This window comes from Haliaeetus albicilla, chromosome 16 (assembly GCF_947461875.1).
Source record: "Haliaeetus albicilla chromosome 16, bHalAlb1.1, whole genome shotgun sequence".
Taxonomy (NCBI): Eukaryota; Metazoa; Chordata; class Aves; order Accipitriformes; family Accipitridae; genus Haliaeetus; species Haliaeetus albicilla.
Window position 1 is genome coordinate 4,653,345 of NC_091498.1, and position 17,875 is coordinate 4,671,219.

A 17,875-nucleotide genomic window follows, 5' to 3' on the forward strand; every position below is an offset into this window, starting at 1 on the left:
TTCTACTCCACCTTCCGTGGGCGACTGTTTATAAGTGATTGATGTTTGTCAGTGATTTGAGGGTTAATTCAGCCAAGTTTATAGTGTTTGGCATTCTGGGTCCGTACACATGCAAAGAGCATGTGTGGTTTTGGAGTGAAGAATTAGCAGTGTGTACCGGGAGACAAAAACAATTGTTTATGTGAATACAGGATATATTGGATACGTGTATAAGCATTAAAACGGGCGGGGGGAGGGGGAAGTTTTTTTTTTAGTTGACTTTTCAGCCCATTCAGAGATCATGGTCATAATGCACAGTGTTTCAACACTGGCTGGGGAGAAAGGGAAACGGAGGGGGGGCAGGGGAGTACCCAAAGTTGCATCTGGTCTTCAGATCTCGCTGTAATTCCTAAGGGAAGGTGTCCCTTACCTTGAATTATTTAGTTTAAACACACCTAGAGCACACCTCATCCTTAAGGCCTCTCTCCTGATGTCTCTAGGAGGCACCCTTTATCGAGCAAGGAGATAAAATCTTGGCAAAAAGAGCACCGAAGGATGTGAACCCCTCGGAAAATTCCACTTCCTGCGCAGCAATGCTTGTCCTTGGGTCTCTCACTCATTCCCATGCACTTAACAAGGGATTTCTGCCTGAGGCTACCACACCAACTTTCTAAATAAATGCCGTGCTGCAGAGAATACCCGAGCTCCCTGCTTTGGCAGTTAATCTCAGCTCAGCACGATCTGTCTCTCCTCTCTTCCTACTTCCCTCCATTTTATTTCTCTGCTGGTTTTTCTCTTCGGCAGACTCCAACTCTCTCTCTCCTGCTGAACTTGCCGGGAACAAAAGGCTCCGTTCCAGATCCAGCCCGCAGTTGCCGTGAGAAACTTCCTTGCAAGCGCTGTCTGTCGCTCCGCTCTCCCTCCCTCGCTCGCTCCCTCCCTGCCTCGGTAAAATGGCAGTGCAAGAGCTTTATGAAAAGGGTGAAAAAACCTCCTTTCTCGGCGCCTGCCTCTCCCGCAGCAACCCCCCCCCCCGCCCAAGTCGTGACGCCTGAACTCAAACTTCTCTGAAAAATACACTTTAGGAGGGCAGAATTTCACGGGAGTGAATTTTTTTTTTTTTTTTTTTTTTTACACTCCGCTGAAAAGAGCAGCTGAGGGTGGGAGAAACAGAGAGGGACAGCTCGCTGGGAGCCGGTGGCTTTCTGCAGGCGAACCCGCTGCTGATTTCACCTCCCTGTACGGCATTGCCAGTTCGCAAGTACTTGAGACAGAATAATAGTTTTGCTTCAGTGGGAAAATCCAGGCCCAGAGTTGAGGTCTTTCTCTTTTCGCAGCTTTAAAAGCCTTTTTTTTAACTCTTCCGAGTGGGGTTTGCAGTGTAACGCGGTTGTTTTGCGAGCCCACCCGACAGGTCCCAAATCTGGTGGGATTCAGTAGGAAATTAGAGGGTTGGCTCCTGATCCAGTGCAGGGGTTTTTAAAAACTCCGGTCCGCGTTTTGGTTTTTTTCTTTTTTTTTTTTTTATTTTTGCCTTTTTTTTTTTTTTTAAGTAGATTTACTCTTCCTTCTCCGTGCGAGCGCTCAGCACCAGAGAGCTGCTGTGTGAGGGCAGCTGTGCAGCCCGGTGTGCACACCAGCGTATATAAAACAAATGCGGTTTGCTCTTTCCCTGCACTTTATTATTGTTTTCCTCCCCGAGTCGCCCCCTTTCCGAACATCTCTCAATTCTCTCTGGAATTACTAAATTCCAGCTCCAGCCTCATTTCTATTGACGGGTGAGAGCTGCTCTCCTCGATGAGCCCCGAATCCGCACCCATGTGCCCCAAAACTTGCTCTGTTCCGCTTTTACCACGCCGGGGATGGCTTAGGTGGGAGACGGCGGAGCGGGGGCCGTGGGGGCAGCGGACTCCCGTGACAGCAGCCCCGGCTGCCCGGAGCCCGCCGCTGCCTCCCCGCGGGGCGTTGGGCTCCGCTCCGCGGCCCTTCCTCTCCGCAAACTCCGCTTCGCCTTTTACTCCTCCTAGCGAGGGCTGCTAAAATAATGCATTTCCTTCAGTCAGGCCGAGTCCACTTTCCTCTCTTAATATGCATCCAAAGTTTTGCAGCTCCCTGTCAAATGTTAACACCAGAGTCTGGCAGGGCGGCCGAGGCAGGGGCTCGGTCCCTTCCCTTTGTAACCTGCGGTGCTCGCTCGGTGGGAAGCGGCAAAATCCCGTGTACAATCCACTCCTGCCTTTGAGCTGTGCTGCTGCGTTCAGCAAACTGACAGAGTTACCTTCTGCTGAAACTCCACTTCAGTTGGCAGTGTAGAGCTCTCTCGCTGCCTGCCCCTGTGCCATTGTGTCAGCGCTGGAGAGGGATTTTATACAATATCTTGACATTTTTTTAAGAGGATAGATAAGCATTGTCTTGCACAACGCCCAGCACGTTAGCCACTCGCAGCAAACAAATAATTCAAATTAATATTAGTGGTTATGAAGCTGCAACGAGAGCGCTTAACCTAGATACAACAGTGGCTAAAATATTGGAAGGCATGGGCTGGGCAAATATAAACATATTTACAGGAAATGTAATTTTCTTTAGCAAAACTACTCTCAGATAAGCTGAGGTACAGTAGATAACCTTCCCCCACTCCATTCCATATTTTACAGCGTGCTCCATGAATTATAATAGATGGGTCTCTTGTTCTTGGGTCCAGTCTGCATATCTCAGCATACTGTGCCTTTCAGTAAAATGGAAGAGCATCCTTCTTCACCCAACTATATTAATTGCTTCTCAGCTCGTTTAATTCTAGCTTACTTGCACTAGTTAATAGTTTATCATAGAAACTCTACCCAATTCCTGAAGTAAGAATCCAGTCCACGTTTGTAGCAAGTTGAAAGGCTGGGGATAATGATAACTTGTGTGTGTGTGAGCGTGAGGGAGCGCGGCTGACTTTAGTCCGGTTTCCATGTCAACGATTCAGTCCATATTTGCCATCACACAGTTGGCAGAGCCTTTTTTTTTTTTCTTGGGGGGGGGGGGAAGACACTACTCCTGTTTCTAGTACTCTAATCTAGACCAGGTTTCCTAAACTGCCTTAGTGTTGGGTTAAATGGCATGGCCACCTTCATGAAGGAGACTTCCACTCAGGAGGAGCCAGCCTAGTGGTGGTGGCCTGCAGTGCCATGTGAGAGCGCAGAGCTGGTTCCCCAGCCTATCTGAGCAGCCAGGGGCTGAGCCTGTTGTGGAGGAAAGCGTGCTCAGCACTTAGGGAGATGGGGAAAGGAGGACTGCTGCATGCTACTTAGCAGGGATCGCTCAGGCTGAGAAAAGACTGTTGATGCGTTGCAATGAAAAGTCTTGTCCGGTTCTGCAGAGCTGGGAAGATGGTAGTTACAACACGAGATGACATGACTGGCGGGAGAATTTTCAGCTATTAGGTGGAAATGTTGTTAAGAACTGTACTGTCATCTGCTTCCCAAACCCCATAGTTGGAATTTCATCAAATGCCTTAATATTTAATAAAGTGCCAGGGCCTCATTGATGAGGCATATTCAAAATCTGCTTCAGCTTTCACAGACATTTGGTAAAGTGAGTGTCTCCTTATTGTGTGGGTGGCTGGGGAATCCAGTCTGCTTTTCACATTACAATCAACACCAGGTTTCATAGTCTGCCATAGCGCTCTTTGAAGAAGATTCCAAAAGACCGACACATGTAGAGAGAGGTTGTGAGCACGGGGTCTTTACCTGGACGCACCTGAGCTGCAACCTAAGCTCCTGAACTGTAGTCGTCGAACTTTTGGTGGTGCTCAGTTAGACTGGGGGGCTTTGCTTCCTGAAGTAGACTGCAGCTTTGGAGTTGGGGAGATGGTTGCTTGAGACGGTTCTGGGATTCAGTGGCAGAATTCTCTGCAGTTTGGTTTTTTTTTTTTAAGTTTAGCATAAATGAAACTTTTGAAGAAGAGTGTTTTGGTGCTGTATTGCACTATAGCCCACCATAGACATTAACAAAGCCACTGGGCCTCACTTGTGAGAGTCCAGCCTGATGTGTTGAAGGAGTTTTCCCCCCTGCTTCTTTGTCTTGCTAGAACCCAGGGTTTGATCAATAACAGAGGCTCCTCTGAAGAGAGCATGTAGATCAACTTTTTGTTCTAGCATGTTCCACAGCTTTCAAACTCTTCTGAAGAAGAGTATCTTGGTGGTTTTGCTGCTCTGTGGTCCACACAGATATGAATAAAGCCACAGAGCCTCCCCTGTGAGATTCTAGAACCGCACTGGGACTCCAACCTTCATGAAGGCCTTTGAGTACTATCACAATACCAATGTCATCATTTATTACCCTTTGGTTTCTAGTAGTTTATTTACAGCTGTGGAGAAAGACCAACTGGCCAATTCGCTGAGACGGAATCTGCTCCGTGTTGCACAGTCAACTGTAAAGACTGTAAAATGGCAGAGCTTTGTTCGGGAGCCTGCAGGGCACTTTATTGCTCTAGAATACATTTAAAATTTTGCTATTTATTGCCCTGTCCCGCCTCCCCTCCCACTTTCCAGCTTTGGCATAAACCCCTTTGTTCCGCCACCTGCATTCTAGATGATAAATATTTTATATTGTAAGTTTTATAATGAGTGTGAGGGTTGAGTTGACAGCAGGAGACACCGAAATCTTCAATTCATCCATAACAGGCATACAGTGCTGGCAGTGATTCAGTCCTTCTACGCACTGCCTTGCCTCTTGCTCTGGACTCAAGTTTCCCTACTGACATCAGTGTTGTTAAAACGGGATTTCTTGTGGTGTGTCCTGTTGATTGTTAGACTTGAGCTGAGCCCGGTGCTTTTTTCACTGTAGAGCTGGTAATCGAGGCTACTGCTGCCCCGTTTTTTGTTTTGAGGTGATGTTCTAAAATGGCAGCCTCAGACCTCAGAAGTGTCTTTTGACTCTCCACGCAGTGTTTTCTGATGTTTCCCCTTTCCTTAAAGTTGTATTTACTTAAACTTCACTTTTCCAAATATTTCCATATTCCAGAGGAGACACCTGCCCATATTCAGTATGTGGGACCCTGATCTACACTGTACCATGACCGCCATTTTTACTAGGCAACTGTGTCCTAATTTCTGAGCGCTTGGTTTTTATAATCTAATAACTCATCTTTTTGTACCTTCCAAGCTCTGCTGCAGACCCATACCATCTGAAGTAAAATACGCAGCTACAGAACCTGCTGGCATAGGACAGGCCGTGTCCAGGACGGGGTTCCAGGTACGTTTCTCTCCTTCCTCTTCCTGCTCTGGGAGAGGCTGCGGGGATGGAGGAGGTGGGAATCTGGGTCTCAAACAGTTGCAGAGGAACAACGGCCTAATTCTCAGTTCACCCCTTGATGGTTGGGGAGCTTCAGCACCGCGTAACCCTCTGCGATTGCCCGAGCATCCCGTCCCGTTGCTCAACGTGTTGTGTCTAGACACGTTCAGGTGGTTTTGGTTCTCCCCATCCAGCCGCCCCGAGGGAGTTCCTGGTTCAGCGCCCACTGCCCTCACTTTGGCAGGAGCGGGAACCGGACTTTCTTGGACGTCTGTCCATGTGTGCCGTTACAGTTCTGGCGTGCCGCCAGCGCCTTTTCCAGAGGGACACAACCGGCGGAGAGGAAATGACAACCGCTAACAGTTTGCAAAGGCTAATTCTAAATGGAATTTCTAGGGACAAAGAAGAGGCGCTTCGTTAACCCACGGGCCGTCTCCCCGCCGAAACCCCAGAGCCGGCGGCCGGCAAGGCGGCCCTGCGCCCTCGCCACTCTCCCGGGGGGACTCCGGCCGGAGGACGTCGCCTCGCTGCCCTGGGAAGCGCCCCGGCAAGGTAAGGGAGGCCGCCCCCTCACCCCGAGCGGCGCCGGGCCGCTGCCCCCCGCCCCGCCCGCGCTGCCCGCTCCCCCGCGGTTCGCTCGGGTTCCCAGCCCCGGGCCGCTGCCGCTGCCGCTGCCCCCGCCCGGCCCGGCGGGGCTCGGCGGCCGGGCTGGGCTCGGCTCCGCGGATCCGCTGCGGGTTTTGCGTGCGGCAGCCTCCGCCGCGCCGAGCCGCCAGCGGCCGGGGCCGGCCCGCTCCTCCTTTGTGACGGGGGGGAGGCTCCCGTCCGGGCCGCGCTCCGCTCCGCTCCGGGTTTGGCAGGCGGCCGCGGCGCTGGGTAAAATGGCAGTGCTGAGCCTCGTGTCGGAGTGAGCCCCACTCGGCGGACCAGAGTCGGGAGCTGCCGCGCGGCTCGCCCAGCCCGGCCCCGCCGCCGCTCGGCCCGGCTCCGGGGACGGCGCCCGCCCGCCCGCCGTGTCCCCCCCTCCCTCCCTCCCGCCTCTCCCGCACCGGGAGCCCCGTCCCGGGTCCCCCCCCCCCCCTCCTCCTCCTTCCCCCCCACTCCCTCCTCCTCCCCTTTCTCCGCCGGCTGCAACCGAGGAGGTACAGCGGGGCCAGGCCCCGGGAAGCCCAGCCCAGCGGAGCCCTCCCCGCCTCGCCAACCAGGCCGGGGGGGAATGAGCCCCCGCTGCCCTGAAGAGCCCGCCGCCGCCTGAGCGGGGAGCAGCAGAGCAGCGAGGCCTCACGCCGGCCGGCCAGGCAGGGAGCAGCTCGGGGGGGGGGGGGGGGACCGGTCCGGGGGGGGGTGGCTGGGTGGGGAGGGGGGGGGGATCATGGCCGCTCAGGTCGCCCCCGCCGCCGCCAGCAGCCTGGGCGCCCCGGCTCCATCCGAGCTGAAGAAAGCGGAGGCGCAGCAGCGGGATTGTCCCCCGGAGGAGGCGGGGGGTGAGGCGGCGGCGGAGCGCGGCGGCGGCGAGAAGCAGGCGGAGAGCGAGGGCCCCACGGGGAAGGAGCTGCAGGACGGGGCCGAGAGCAACGGAGGGGGCGCAGGGGCCGAGTCCGACCTGAAGAGCTCGAACGGGAACCCGGGCCCCAGGCCCGCCGCTGCCGCCGCCACCCTGAACAATAACCTCCCGGAGCCGCCCGGTGGCGGCGGCAGCAGCGACGGGGTGGGGGCGCCGCAGCAGCAGCAGCCGCCGCAGCAGCCTCCCCCTTCCCACCCGGCCGCCTTGCCCCCGCCAGCCTACGGCTTCGGGCAGCCCTACGGCCGGGGCGCCCAGGCTGCCGCCGCCGCCGCCGCCGCCGCTGCGGCCGCCGCCGCTGCCTTCCACCAACATGGCGGACAACAAAGCCCTGGCATGGCAGCGCTGCAGAGCGGGGGCCTGGAGCAGTCCTACCCGGGGCCGGCGGGAGCCCCCGCGGGGCCGCCCCCTCCCCAGAACTCGCACGGCGGCGCCGAGCACGGCTTCCCCAACCACCAGTACAACTCCTACTATGCGGCCGGGGCCGGGCGCAGCGCCGGCTCCTACCCGCCTCCCCCCCAGGCCTACGCCCTGAGCTCCCCCCGGGGCAGCGCGCAGAGCTCCGCTCCGGCGGCCGCCGGCGCCAAGTCCCCCGCCGCCGCCGCCTTCCAGCAGCAGCGCTTCGGGGTCATGGGGCCCTCGGCCGCCGGCGGCGCAGGAGGAGGGGGCGCCACCCCGCAGCCCACGGCCACCCCCACCCTCAACCAGCTCCTCACCTCCCCCAGCTCCGCCCGCGGCTACCAGGGGTACCCCGGGGGCGACTATAGCGGCGGGCCGCAGGACGGGGGAGCCGCCGCCAAGGGCCCGGCCGCAGCGGAGATGGTCTCGCAGTACGGCGGGGGCAACAGCCAGGGCTGGGCCGCGGCGTCCGGCGGGGCCCCGCCGAGGAGCCACCACGCGCCCATGAGCCCCGGGAGCAGCGGCGGCGGCGGCGGAGGACAGACCCTCGGCAGGAGCCAGCAGGTAACGGCGGGGCCGCGTGGGGCGGGCGGGCGGCGCGCCGGGGTGGGGGGGGACGGACGGACGGGACGGGACCGGACCGGGACGGGACCGGGACCGGGACGGGCCGGGGGCGGCGGCGGGGGGCGAGGGGCCCGGGGCGGGGGGACGGCGCCGCTCCCGCGGGTTCCCCCCGCCGGGCCGGCGCTGCCGGGGAGCTGCCATTGTCTGTGCCTGCTCGCTCGCTCTAAAATGGCTGCCTCGCCGCCTTCCCTTCCTCCCTCCCCAGCCTTTTGTGCGAGGCTCCCGGCGAGCGGCCGCCGTCCTCCCCGCCGCCCCGGCCCGCTCCGGGGGCTCCGGCGGGGGAAGCGGGTCGGCCGCCCCCGGCGGAGGGCGGCGAGGGGCAGGGGAGGCCGGGCGCGGGGGGCCCAGGGCTTGCGGGCGGGCCCGCCCGGGCCAACGCGTGGCCCCGGCCGCCGCCGCCGCCATCCGCGCCGCCGCCCCGGCCCGGCTGCCCGGGTCCCCTCGGCGGCCGCGCCGGCCCCCGCCCCGGGGGGGGCCCGCACCCCTCGGCGGGGACCGGCGAGGTCCGCCCGGGCGGCCGCGGCTCGGCCGGGCCGGACGGGGCCATCTTCCCCGTGGGGCGGCCCGTCGGGCCGTCGGCCGGGGCCTGTGGCTGGGAGCGCTGGTAAACAGCTCGGCGATGGGAGCAGTAAGTGCAAGATCGCTTTGGTTTGGGATTTGAATTATGGAGGTAAAATCCTTCTGTCAAAGCCAGGAGACAGTTGGTCTTAGGTTGACATCCTATCTGTGATCTGATTGGCTCCCCATCTCCTGCTCTTGGCCATTTATAATTGCCTCTGATGTAATGGTACAACAATCCTGATGAGCTCATAAACTTTTACACTCGGCTTTTCTGCCAGCCCCGGACCCACGGCAGCCCTGCCGCTTCGCTCGCTGCCTCCTCGTCCCCCCTCGCCGGAACCGGCCGTGACCTTGAGGCGGTTGGGTGGCAGCCCCGCATCGGTGGGAGCGGAGCCCCAGACAGCCTGCCCTTGTTGCATTGTGCCTGAAACAAAAGAGGAGGCGATGGCATTTTGTTTGTACCTTGGGTTTATTTTGCTTGTGATGTTTTATGCAGCCTGGAATAGAGTCCGTGTTGTCGGAACAGTGGCAGGGCTGCTCTGCACAATGGGCTTGCTGTTTGTTTTGGTTATGTGACTTTCCCTTTGGTATAAATGATTTCTTTGATGGCTCTGAGGATGCGTTTGTTGCTGGCTAATTTTGGCCCTTTTCAAAACTGGGGCTGTTTGGATTCTTTATTGGATGGGGAATGTGGGGGTTTCTGGCGTATGTTACAGCCTTAAGAAGAAAAAAACCAAAACAACAAACAACAAAACAATCAAAACCAAACTTGTGGCTGAAGCACCGAAAATGGTGAATTATCAATTTACGTTCAATAGAGCTTTAATATAGGACGGGCCTGACCCTCTAGCTGCGTGTCTCAGGGCACATTCTGACTTTTATTTTCAGTAAGCGCTGATGTGTCTCCTTCCCCCCACCATAAATAAAGGGACTTGTTACAGACATTCAGATGCTGATTGTGGTCAGCTTCAACAGTGTCACAACTCTTGACTTTTCAGAGGAGCAGAAATAGGAAAAACGAGCCTGAGAATTATGTTTATCGTTGTATGTGTAGAATTACCTGTTTGCTGGAAATATGGATGGCCAGAAAACATGCAGGGGAGAAAGCAGTACAGCGTACGCATCAGACATTTTAGATACCAGGAAAAGAGGTGCTGGTATCTAATATCGGGAAACCTTGATGAAAACCAACTTACGTTCTGTGTTTAGACACGCATCTCCAGGGCCTGTCGTGGCCTCGTGCAGAACTGACAGACTTCCCTTTTCATTCTGCGTACTTTGCTCTAACTTCAGGCCCTGGGTCGGAGACATTTGATACCACATAGTGCGACATGCAGCCTCCAGAGTTTCCCTTCTTGCTCAGTACTTCTCTTGTGTCGCTCTGAAAACTGCTTAATTTTTGTTCCTTGATTACCGAAGGCAATGTCTCCTTCAGTGTCTTGAATTACTTAATTGTCTTTTCTGTCAGATTGAAATAGTGCTCTCTGAGAGAGTGGATCTTATCTCTGCTGTGGTCATCAAACTGTCCTGTGGTGACTGGTAGCGAGTATTCGATTATCCTCAGTGAAGATTTCAGCTCCCCAGGAATATGTTCATGTGTAGCTGCAATACGTTCGGACAAATGTCACGGACGTGAGTGTGTTTACTTGAAGGTACTTTTTGTATCCTGACAAATTTCAATTTAGATAAAATGTGTGCTAAAATATGGTGTCAGATTGAACTTTTCAAGCAGGTATTTTACTACAGCACATACCTGACAAAAGTGTACCTCTGTCAATATTCTGATATGAATTTGTAAAAGTGGCTTATTTCATCTTGGAAAATAAGTTTAACTTGATTCCATGAGCTGCTGAGATAGAGCATATTAATAATACCTGAGTAACTAGTCCCAACCACTGGCATTATTAATGAATAGTTGTTCTGAAAATTAGTTGAACTTTAGGTAGTACAAATAGGATAAATAAAAAGTAAACCAACAGCCCCCCCCCCCATCCTGATAGCCAAATGAATCCCCCCAAATCCTTTTTGTGCCAAGGATTACTGGACTCAAACTGACAATTCCACTTTCTTTTTCCAGCAGAAAAAAAAAAAAAAGAACAGCCATATCTAGTATGAGGAAAAAAGCTTCCACATGTCATCGGTGCTGCCCACAAGAAATGGTTGATTAATAATAATCCTCCAGCCCTAAATTGCAGCCTCCTTTCACTGTGTATTCTGTTAAATTTCCTAGAATGGGAGAATTTAAAACTTTGTGTCTTTTCTGTGTCTTGTACAGTGATGAACAGAGTGGGTAGTTGCCACCTAACTTCTGAGAAACTCTGGGAGAGTGAGAGGAGAATGTAATTCATCTGACCAAACACTAGAAAGGGAAGCGTCTCTTGGTGCAGGCATGGAGAAGATGATGTGGAAAGAGTGTGGGGTTCTTCCGCTCGGGAATCCTTGGGATAGTAAACCTGACGTTTTGGGGATGGGAAGCAGGACGATGTAGAAAAGAGAAATACCTTTAATTCTTGATACTTTTTAGGATTTATGGATGATGCCATAGGGATAGTTTCATTGTTCATCAAGAAAGGCAAAGTAATTTCTGGCGTGAAAGTTGTTTGGGTGGAATATTTCCTGTAATAAAATGAGAGTATAGTCACTTGCACAGAGGTAGACTCTGGTCTGTAGCCCTCACAGACACCTTTGCTAGGTGGCCGGTCCCAGGAAGGTGGTGCTGAGCAGGAGCCCCTGTGAAGGCAGGCGTGCTCCGCGTTTGTCGGGACTGCGATAGAGGACTTTGTGTTTTTTTTTTCCTGATGATCTCTATAGCTGGGAAATGTGGAGTAGAATCAAGAGATCAGAATGGCTGTTTTACAGTGTGTGGGATGAGAAATCTGTGGTTTTCTGTGGGAATGACTTGTAAGAAACCAGGCCAGGGATCTTTTCAATTTTTCCAGCTCTACCATGTATTTGTTTCCACCCCCCCTTCCCCTCAGAGTGTGTAGCAGTTCTTAATAATATGCTGGCTTTCCCAGTATCTTGGGACTTAAAGGAAACTGCTTAAGAGAAAGGACTTCCCTCCTTTTAATAGATGGGCATTTCTTGTGGTACATGCTTTTGCTACAACAAACGACGTCTCCTGTAACGGGAGATGTCTTTGGATCGCATTAAACATTGACATCTTGGATAACCTCCCCGTAGGTGCACTGACATCTCTAGGCCTTTATTGTAAGTTCAGTGAAGGCAGTTTAAAAATCGTATGTTAATAAAAAAATGCTTTTGGGCCTGTTGCCATACAATAGCTATTTTTTGTTGACTTAGATCTCAACTTTAGTAGCAAGTGAGGCATGAAAAATGTTGTTGGAAATATGTTTTTTAAACTAAATTGGCACCAAATGGCTCTGTGCTGCCAATGAGCTGCGATATCTTGGAATCGGAAATTGAGACCTGGCTCCTGTTGGCTTGTGTCGCAGGGTTTTTCCTTGCTTAGCATTGTAATGTTAGGAGCCCTTGAATTGCTCGCAAGGTGTAGCACGCACTAGATCTTTCCAACAAAAAGGAGAGTGGTACATCTTCTTTTTCTGGGGTAGGGTTCGCCTCCAAATGGGCGATTTTAGGCCTTGTCTGTTTTAGAAAAAGTAGGAAAATTGTGCTAGTTTAATTTTGTTGTTAAGATCTAGTTATTTCTGGTGTGGACACTGAAGGTTTTGCTGGCTTACCTTTTAGAATAGTCTGCACTAGTCTGAAGTAAACTAGGGATTGCCTCATTCTCTTAAAATCTCTTTGTTTTCTGAAATGCCATTTCCTTCATGTTTGGTTTTGAGGTGACCAATGTTTCTAGGCAGGATATGTATAGGGTACAGGACAGTAAACCTCAGTTCTGACTCTCAGTTGGAGCTTTTTTTCCCTGCCCTTATCACCACCAGTTTACTGGGAAACCCAGGACAAACCACATGATTGTTCTGTAGTATTTTTTTTTCTTGGTGAAATGGGGTTAGCAAGGCTTGCCTACCTGTCTTTTACGAAGTATAAATGAAAAGCTCTGTCAATCCTTATTTGTTATCTGGGCTAGGGGAGGGTTTCTCCATATGGTGTCTCTTGTAATCATGTTTGTTGGTTGCAAGACAGAAACGTGATTTCTGGAAGGTTGTATGTTTGACTTTTGGGCCTTTTTTTTTTTTTTAGCTAGAATACTTGGTTTGCTAAAACTGTCCAGTTTAATTACTTTTACCTGCTACAACTTATGTTTCCTGAAGCGACTGCTCAACAAACAGGCAGAACCTCTTCCCTGTTCTTAAATAATACTAGAAACTGGGGCTGGGGGAAGCATGAGAGTCGAATGTTTTGTCGTATACCTGTGTCTTACTGTTCTTGTAAGCTTGGTATGTTCATAATACTTTGGGTTTTTTCTGTAGTCTTATTTGAGAACGCTGGTCAGTGAATACTATGTTACAGAAGAATTACACCAGACCCTATTAAGGGTCTTGGGTGAAGACTGTTTTAAAAAACCCAGCAGCTTTCCTTCAGAGAGAAACCAATGTCTAAAATTAGGCTAAATAGTGCAGCTGTTTATCTGTTACCTCATATGCGACTTTTCCACCATTTTTCTTTCTACTCTTTTCAAAGGAACACCACCAACTTGGAAATCCAGTTTTTACCCTATGAATCGGAATCTGTGATCTCAGTAATTAAAATATTAGAGGAGAAAGATGCCCTTTCCCGTTTTTACTCTGTGTATTTGAAATTCTTTGTCTAGTCAGTTTGATTTCTTTTTTGAATTGCAACTCCTGTGTGATGGATTGCTCTGGGGAAAAGCTCATCAGCATGCCATTGCCCAATTCCTGCCAAGAATGTTTGAAACTCTCAAGTAGCAGCAGTAGCAAAGCAGAAACCGAAGGCAGGCAAGCGTAATTGCGGGGGGTGGGGTGGGAGGGGGAAATGAAAAAGATAAGCTTGTCAGTATTTAGCATTGCTGTTACAGCTGCTTGCTTTTTCTTCTGGAAGGGTCCTTAAACCATCAGTAAGGATGCCAAATAATACCTCCCCTTTTGTTCTGGTGGAAAAAAATAAAGGAAACATTTTTCCTGGGAAAAAAATGTTTTTGAGAAGTCCTGCAAAAGTTTTCTGTCATGTGCTGATTTCAAGAAGTTCAACCTTTAATTTATCTGGAGGTTATGCATGTGCAGTGGTAAAACTATACTGGAAGTCTGTTAGCCAAAGCCATAAATCTCCAGTTAGAAGTGAATGACAGGTGGGATTGGAGGAAAAAAGCAGTTTTCTTTGGCACACTGGACCAAAACTGACATGCATTCTGTCTGGGTCCCTGCTGTCCGCCTGTTCCTGGATGACATGAGAGGAGTTGATGCCTTTTTGTTTTTTGTTTTAGTGGCTGGAAGAGCAGAGAAGTTGGTCACCTGAAGAGAGACTGTGTGTACTTTCTGTGGGCTCAGGAAGACCATGCTGTGTTTATAAATTGATTCTAGTAAAATTCCAATCATAAATTCAACGTCATCTCTGCTGTACTGAGTGTATGCTCATCATTCTTAAGGCTGAAATTCTATAGAAACTAGGTTTCAGGCAGTCTTTTGTTTCACCCTGGTATGTAGAGGAGGAATGCAAGGTCTTAAGTTCTTACAATGACTTTTTCAGAGGAAGCAGCTGAGATGCTGATGTGGGAACTTGCCAAGGTGAGGCACTAGGGCTGGGACAGGGTGGAGAGTGGAATATAGGTCTTCTGAGTCTCATCCTGTGGTGTTAAGTGTGAGACTATCTTTCCTCCCTAGTATATAGTTTTAGCTGAATATATTGTTAAGACCCTTTTAATGGAGTTCTGCACTTAAAGAAGCAGCACCCAAGCCTGCCCTCAGAGGCTCGTAGAATGAAAGAAGCAGGGCTGGAACAGGAGGAGCTGCTTCTCTCAGGACTGAGCTCATGTGCATATTTTACCGGTTCCTGTAGTGTCTTAATCAGATGATATTATGTATTAACATATGGATGAGGGAGGGGTTCCCATTTCTTACTCTTCCTCTGTGCACCTGCACTCCCAGTGTTATAACTCAGCAGTTCAGTCATGCAACTTGAGCATTTTTGATTTTTTTTGGACTACATCGAGAAGAGCATTTCCAGGTTTGCCATGGTGTTCTTTCTGGAGTATTTCTGAGTTTTAAGTGACAGCTCAGTAAGTATTTACACAATGTGGGCATGAGCTTTCTGTAGTGAAATGTAAAGGATGCTACATAATGATAGGTAAACTTAATAAGAGCTACTTCAGAATTTCTCAGCAAATAATTTTTTTGCTTTATGTGTTCAGAGTAAAATGATAACTGTAGCAGAATCTAATTTCTAATCATGTTCATGTTTTTTTGGGGGAGAGAAAAAAGGACAGAAGTGGGTAGGAGCAAATAAAGAAGGGGATCAGTTCATTCTGTAAATACTCATGGTAAAGAAATTTCTTTATGGGAGGGTGAGAGAGTGAAGATAGAGAGTGTGTTAATTCCTCTGAAATTCCCATGAAAAATCAGTTTGTGTAAATAACTCTGAAAAAGCTACTGCTCCATTACAGTTATTGGCATTTCATGCGGTAACCAGCATGTCATTATTTCCTTAAGTTAGCTATAGTAATTGAAACCCTTTCAAAGACAAATTAAATTGCTGCTAACTTTTTCTTTTATTTTTTCCCCCCTTTTTCTTTTTTTAAACTTAAGTAACTTCCTTTTGCTCCTGGATAATTCATATTATGCCCGAACTGTCCCAAGAAGCTGCAAGTTAGACATGGAGAGTAGTTTCTAGAGAAGCTGTGGGGGACCCTGACACAGCCAGTATCTCCTCTGTGTGGAGCAGACCCCTGCTGCTCGTTCCTGCTGTGGGCTTGCCCTGTGTTTTGTGGGTGCATTTGACTGTGTGGCGAACGAGAGGGGACTGAAGAACGCATCTGCCTTTTTGGTGGGATGTGATGGTGACATCCTGGATGTGGCCGGGAGGAGAGGGCGTTTTGATGGTCACTGATGTCTGACCGTGGCCTAAGGTAGCTGTGACTTTCCATCCTGAGAGATTCTGCAACTCTTCTCAAAGAGAAATTCTTGAATTTCGGAGGACTCTGGAATTTCCCCCTGGGGACAATTACTGGGTTAAACAAGTACTTTCCCCCCCCTTCCACTCACTTGTGAAATTTCATTCAGGTTTGACTAAGAGAAACCCTGAAAATTACCATTTCCCTTCTGATGTCAGCACCATTCTGGCACCCTGCCTGTGAATAACTGAACAGGAATGTTTTAAAACCTGCGCTCAGGCCACAGTTACAGCTCCAGCTACACCTCCAGACGCTGTGGTGGGAGACCTGCTCTGCCCCGGCCAGGGCTGAAATTTAGGATACGCTCAGACCAGTGCATAATACAGCCAACTCAAATTGTTGACAGTGAGTTTGTACTTTCTTAACACTATTAGTGTCCAGAGCAGTAGTTTCAGCAGTGTGAATACGGTCTGAGAAGCGTGAGGCACAGAAGAGGGAGGGGTACCTGCTCTGAAAATAGCCATTCTGTTCTGGGTTTGTGGCACTGATTTTGGTCTTTTTTTGGCGAGGAGAATGTGCATTGTAGTCTGCGCTGCCTGTAAAATCTTGCTGTTGGTTTGTTGCCTGCATTGTCTTTGTAGGTGACTGTATTTTTCTCGTTGAACAGAGGTCTGGATCTGAATTTGAAAGGTCATGTAGCCTGCTGTCCTGCTTCAGGGCAGGATCAGCTATACCTGAGAACAGGGCAGACAGCGATGAATGCGATGGAGCTGCCTCAGTCTGTTTCAGTGCTTTGCTACCCTTAGCATTGGACATTAGGAAAAATATTCCAACTCAGATCATCTTAATTGAGTATCTCTTGTCCTAGTCTCTCTAGGTATGGAGAACAGGCAAAAGTGTATGGTAGCCAGTTTTTAAATGTGTGACTTTCTGCCTGTCCCCTGTTTCCTGGAGATAAACTTGCTAGTTAAATTGCAAAATGTCTCCCTTTACTTCCAGATTACTGTGCTCGCTGGGGATTGCGTTGAAGGGATTGGACTGTCCTGCTTTGTCACCTGAACTTCTTCCAGGATCCTGGAGCTGACCGGGCTCACTCTGTACTTCTCTGTATGGGATTCTTCCTGTAGGCTTGTTTAGAGTTTTGTACTTCATAACAGTCTGATGATGGATTTAAAGTCCAAATGACTAGGACTATGCACCCTGTACAAGCTTAGGAGGAGAATCTGGTATTCATTAACTGTACGTAAATAATTAAACCAGTGCCAGACTAGAGGTGGTCTTCCCTCAGACATACTCCTTGTGAAATGGTTTGAAGAAAAGTTCTTAGCTTTGTGCAGAAGATACATTGAAACGGTAGAAGTGCTGGAATTAGTTAAAACTTGATAAATTTGTTTTTTCTTTTAAGTATCTCTGACTTTGGAGCTGGCATGGCTAATCAAGGAAAAGGCTTCCCATTCAAGGCCAGTTTGCTGAGCATGATCACGTGTTCTCAGAAACTGCCTTTTTGTTGTGCTGTGGCTGCACGTGTTGTGTCAGTAGTCTTAAGGAGTACTGGAGTCCTGCCCTTCAGGCTGGGGTAGCTGTGTGGGTGGGGGTTTATTTTTTTAATAAAAACCCCAAACTCATTTGCTTACTGTTGCGTGGGGGGCTTGTGGTAATTGTAGTGCCTTGGATCCCCTGGAAAAGATTCAGGGCAGCTGCTGCATGTAACAGGTTTGAACTTTTTTTTTTTTTTTTTTTTTTAATTGTGTGTGGATAATTGAACAGTGTTGTGATAGGAAGCATTTAAGTATCAGAGTATCTCCTAGTCTTTCAATTTATCGTGATAGACCAGCGAGGCTAGTATGAGCAGTTCTCCACGTCTCAGAAGGCTTTCCTTGCCTCCGCACCCTGCAGCTGGGTGCATGGGAAATCTTCAGAGTAGGTGCTCAAAGCCGTATCTCTCAAAATCAAGGTTAATGCTATAACTATTAGATTATACTTTCTCTCTGGACATGGGGTTGCACCTGGAACAGTTTTCTTTGGTTTTACGAAAAGTTACCTGGCTGGAAATGTCATTTCTAGCTGTCTGTGGGCAGAACGTGGCTCCCCTGGAATAGGGCACATTTGTGCGGAAGGGACTTTCAGGTGATGAGTGTGCTAATCCAGGATGAGGGTTCATAGCAGAAATGGCATACAAAAGCACTCTTACTCAGCTCCTGCTCTGGAGGAGAAGCAAAATGCCTGGCTATCTACTGTCTACTCTTGGATGCGCAGAAGAAACCGACGGACCTATCCCAAATTGTCCTGCCTGCCTGTAGTTTAAAGATACTTCTAAAGTGCCTTCTTTGGTCTTCCTGTTCGGTTCACAAGGCATGACCGTGTTGCAAAAGCTTGTTTCCACATTAATTGTGATTGATTACCCTGCAATCTAGGACAAGATTTCCTTTGAAAAGCTATATGCTGATTTGGTGTCAGGAATTAAAATCAGATGAAGTGATTAG

At 50.3% G+C, this 17,875-nt stretch overlaps 1 protein-coding gene across 3 annotated transcripts in view; it reads left to right on the plus strand.

The window, feature by feature from the left end:
* The first annotated feature begins 6,086 nt into the window (after nt 1–6,086).
* The window catches only part of ARID1A (AT-rich interaction domain 1A), a 61,798-nt gene continuing 50,009 nt past the window's right edge, over nt 6,087–17,875 (plus strand). For 2 of the 3 annotated variants that reach the window (XM_069803220.1, XM_069803221.1), the window contains exon 1: nt 6,584–7,780. In XM_069803220.1, coding sequence (XP_069659321.1) covers nt 6,629–7,780 — 1,152 coding nt within the window. In that variant the 5' untranslated portion in view covers nt 6,584–6,628. Of the gene's footprint in view, nt 6,555–6,583; nt 7,781–17,875 lie in introns of those variants that run through there. The other variant, XM_069803223.1, reaches the window with a different exon arrangement.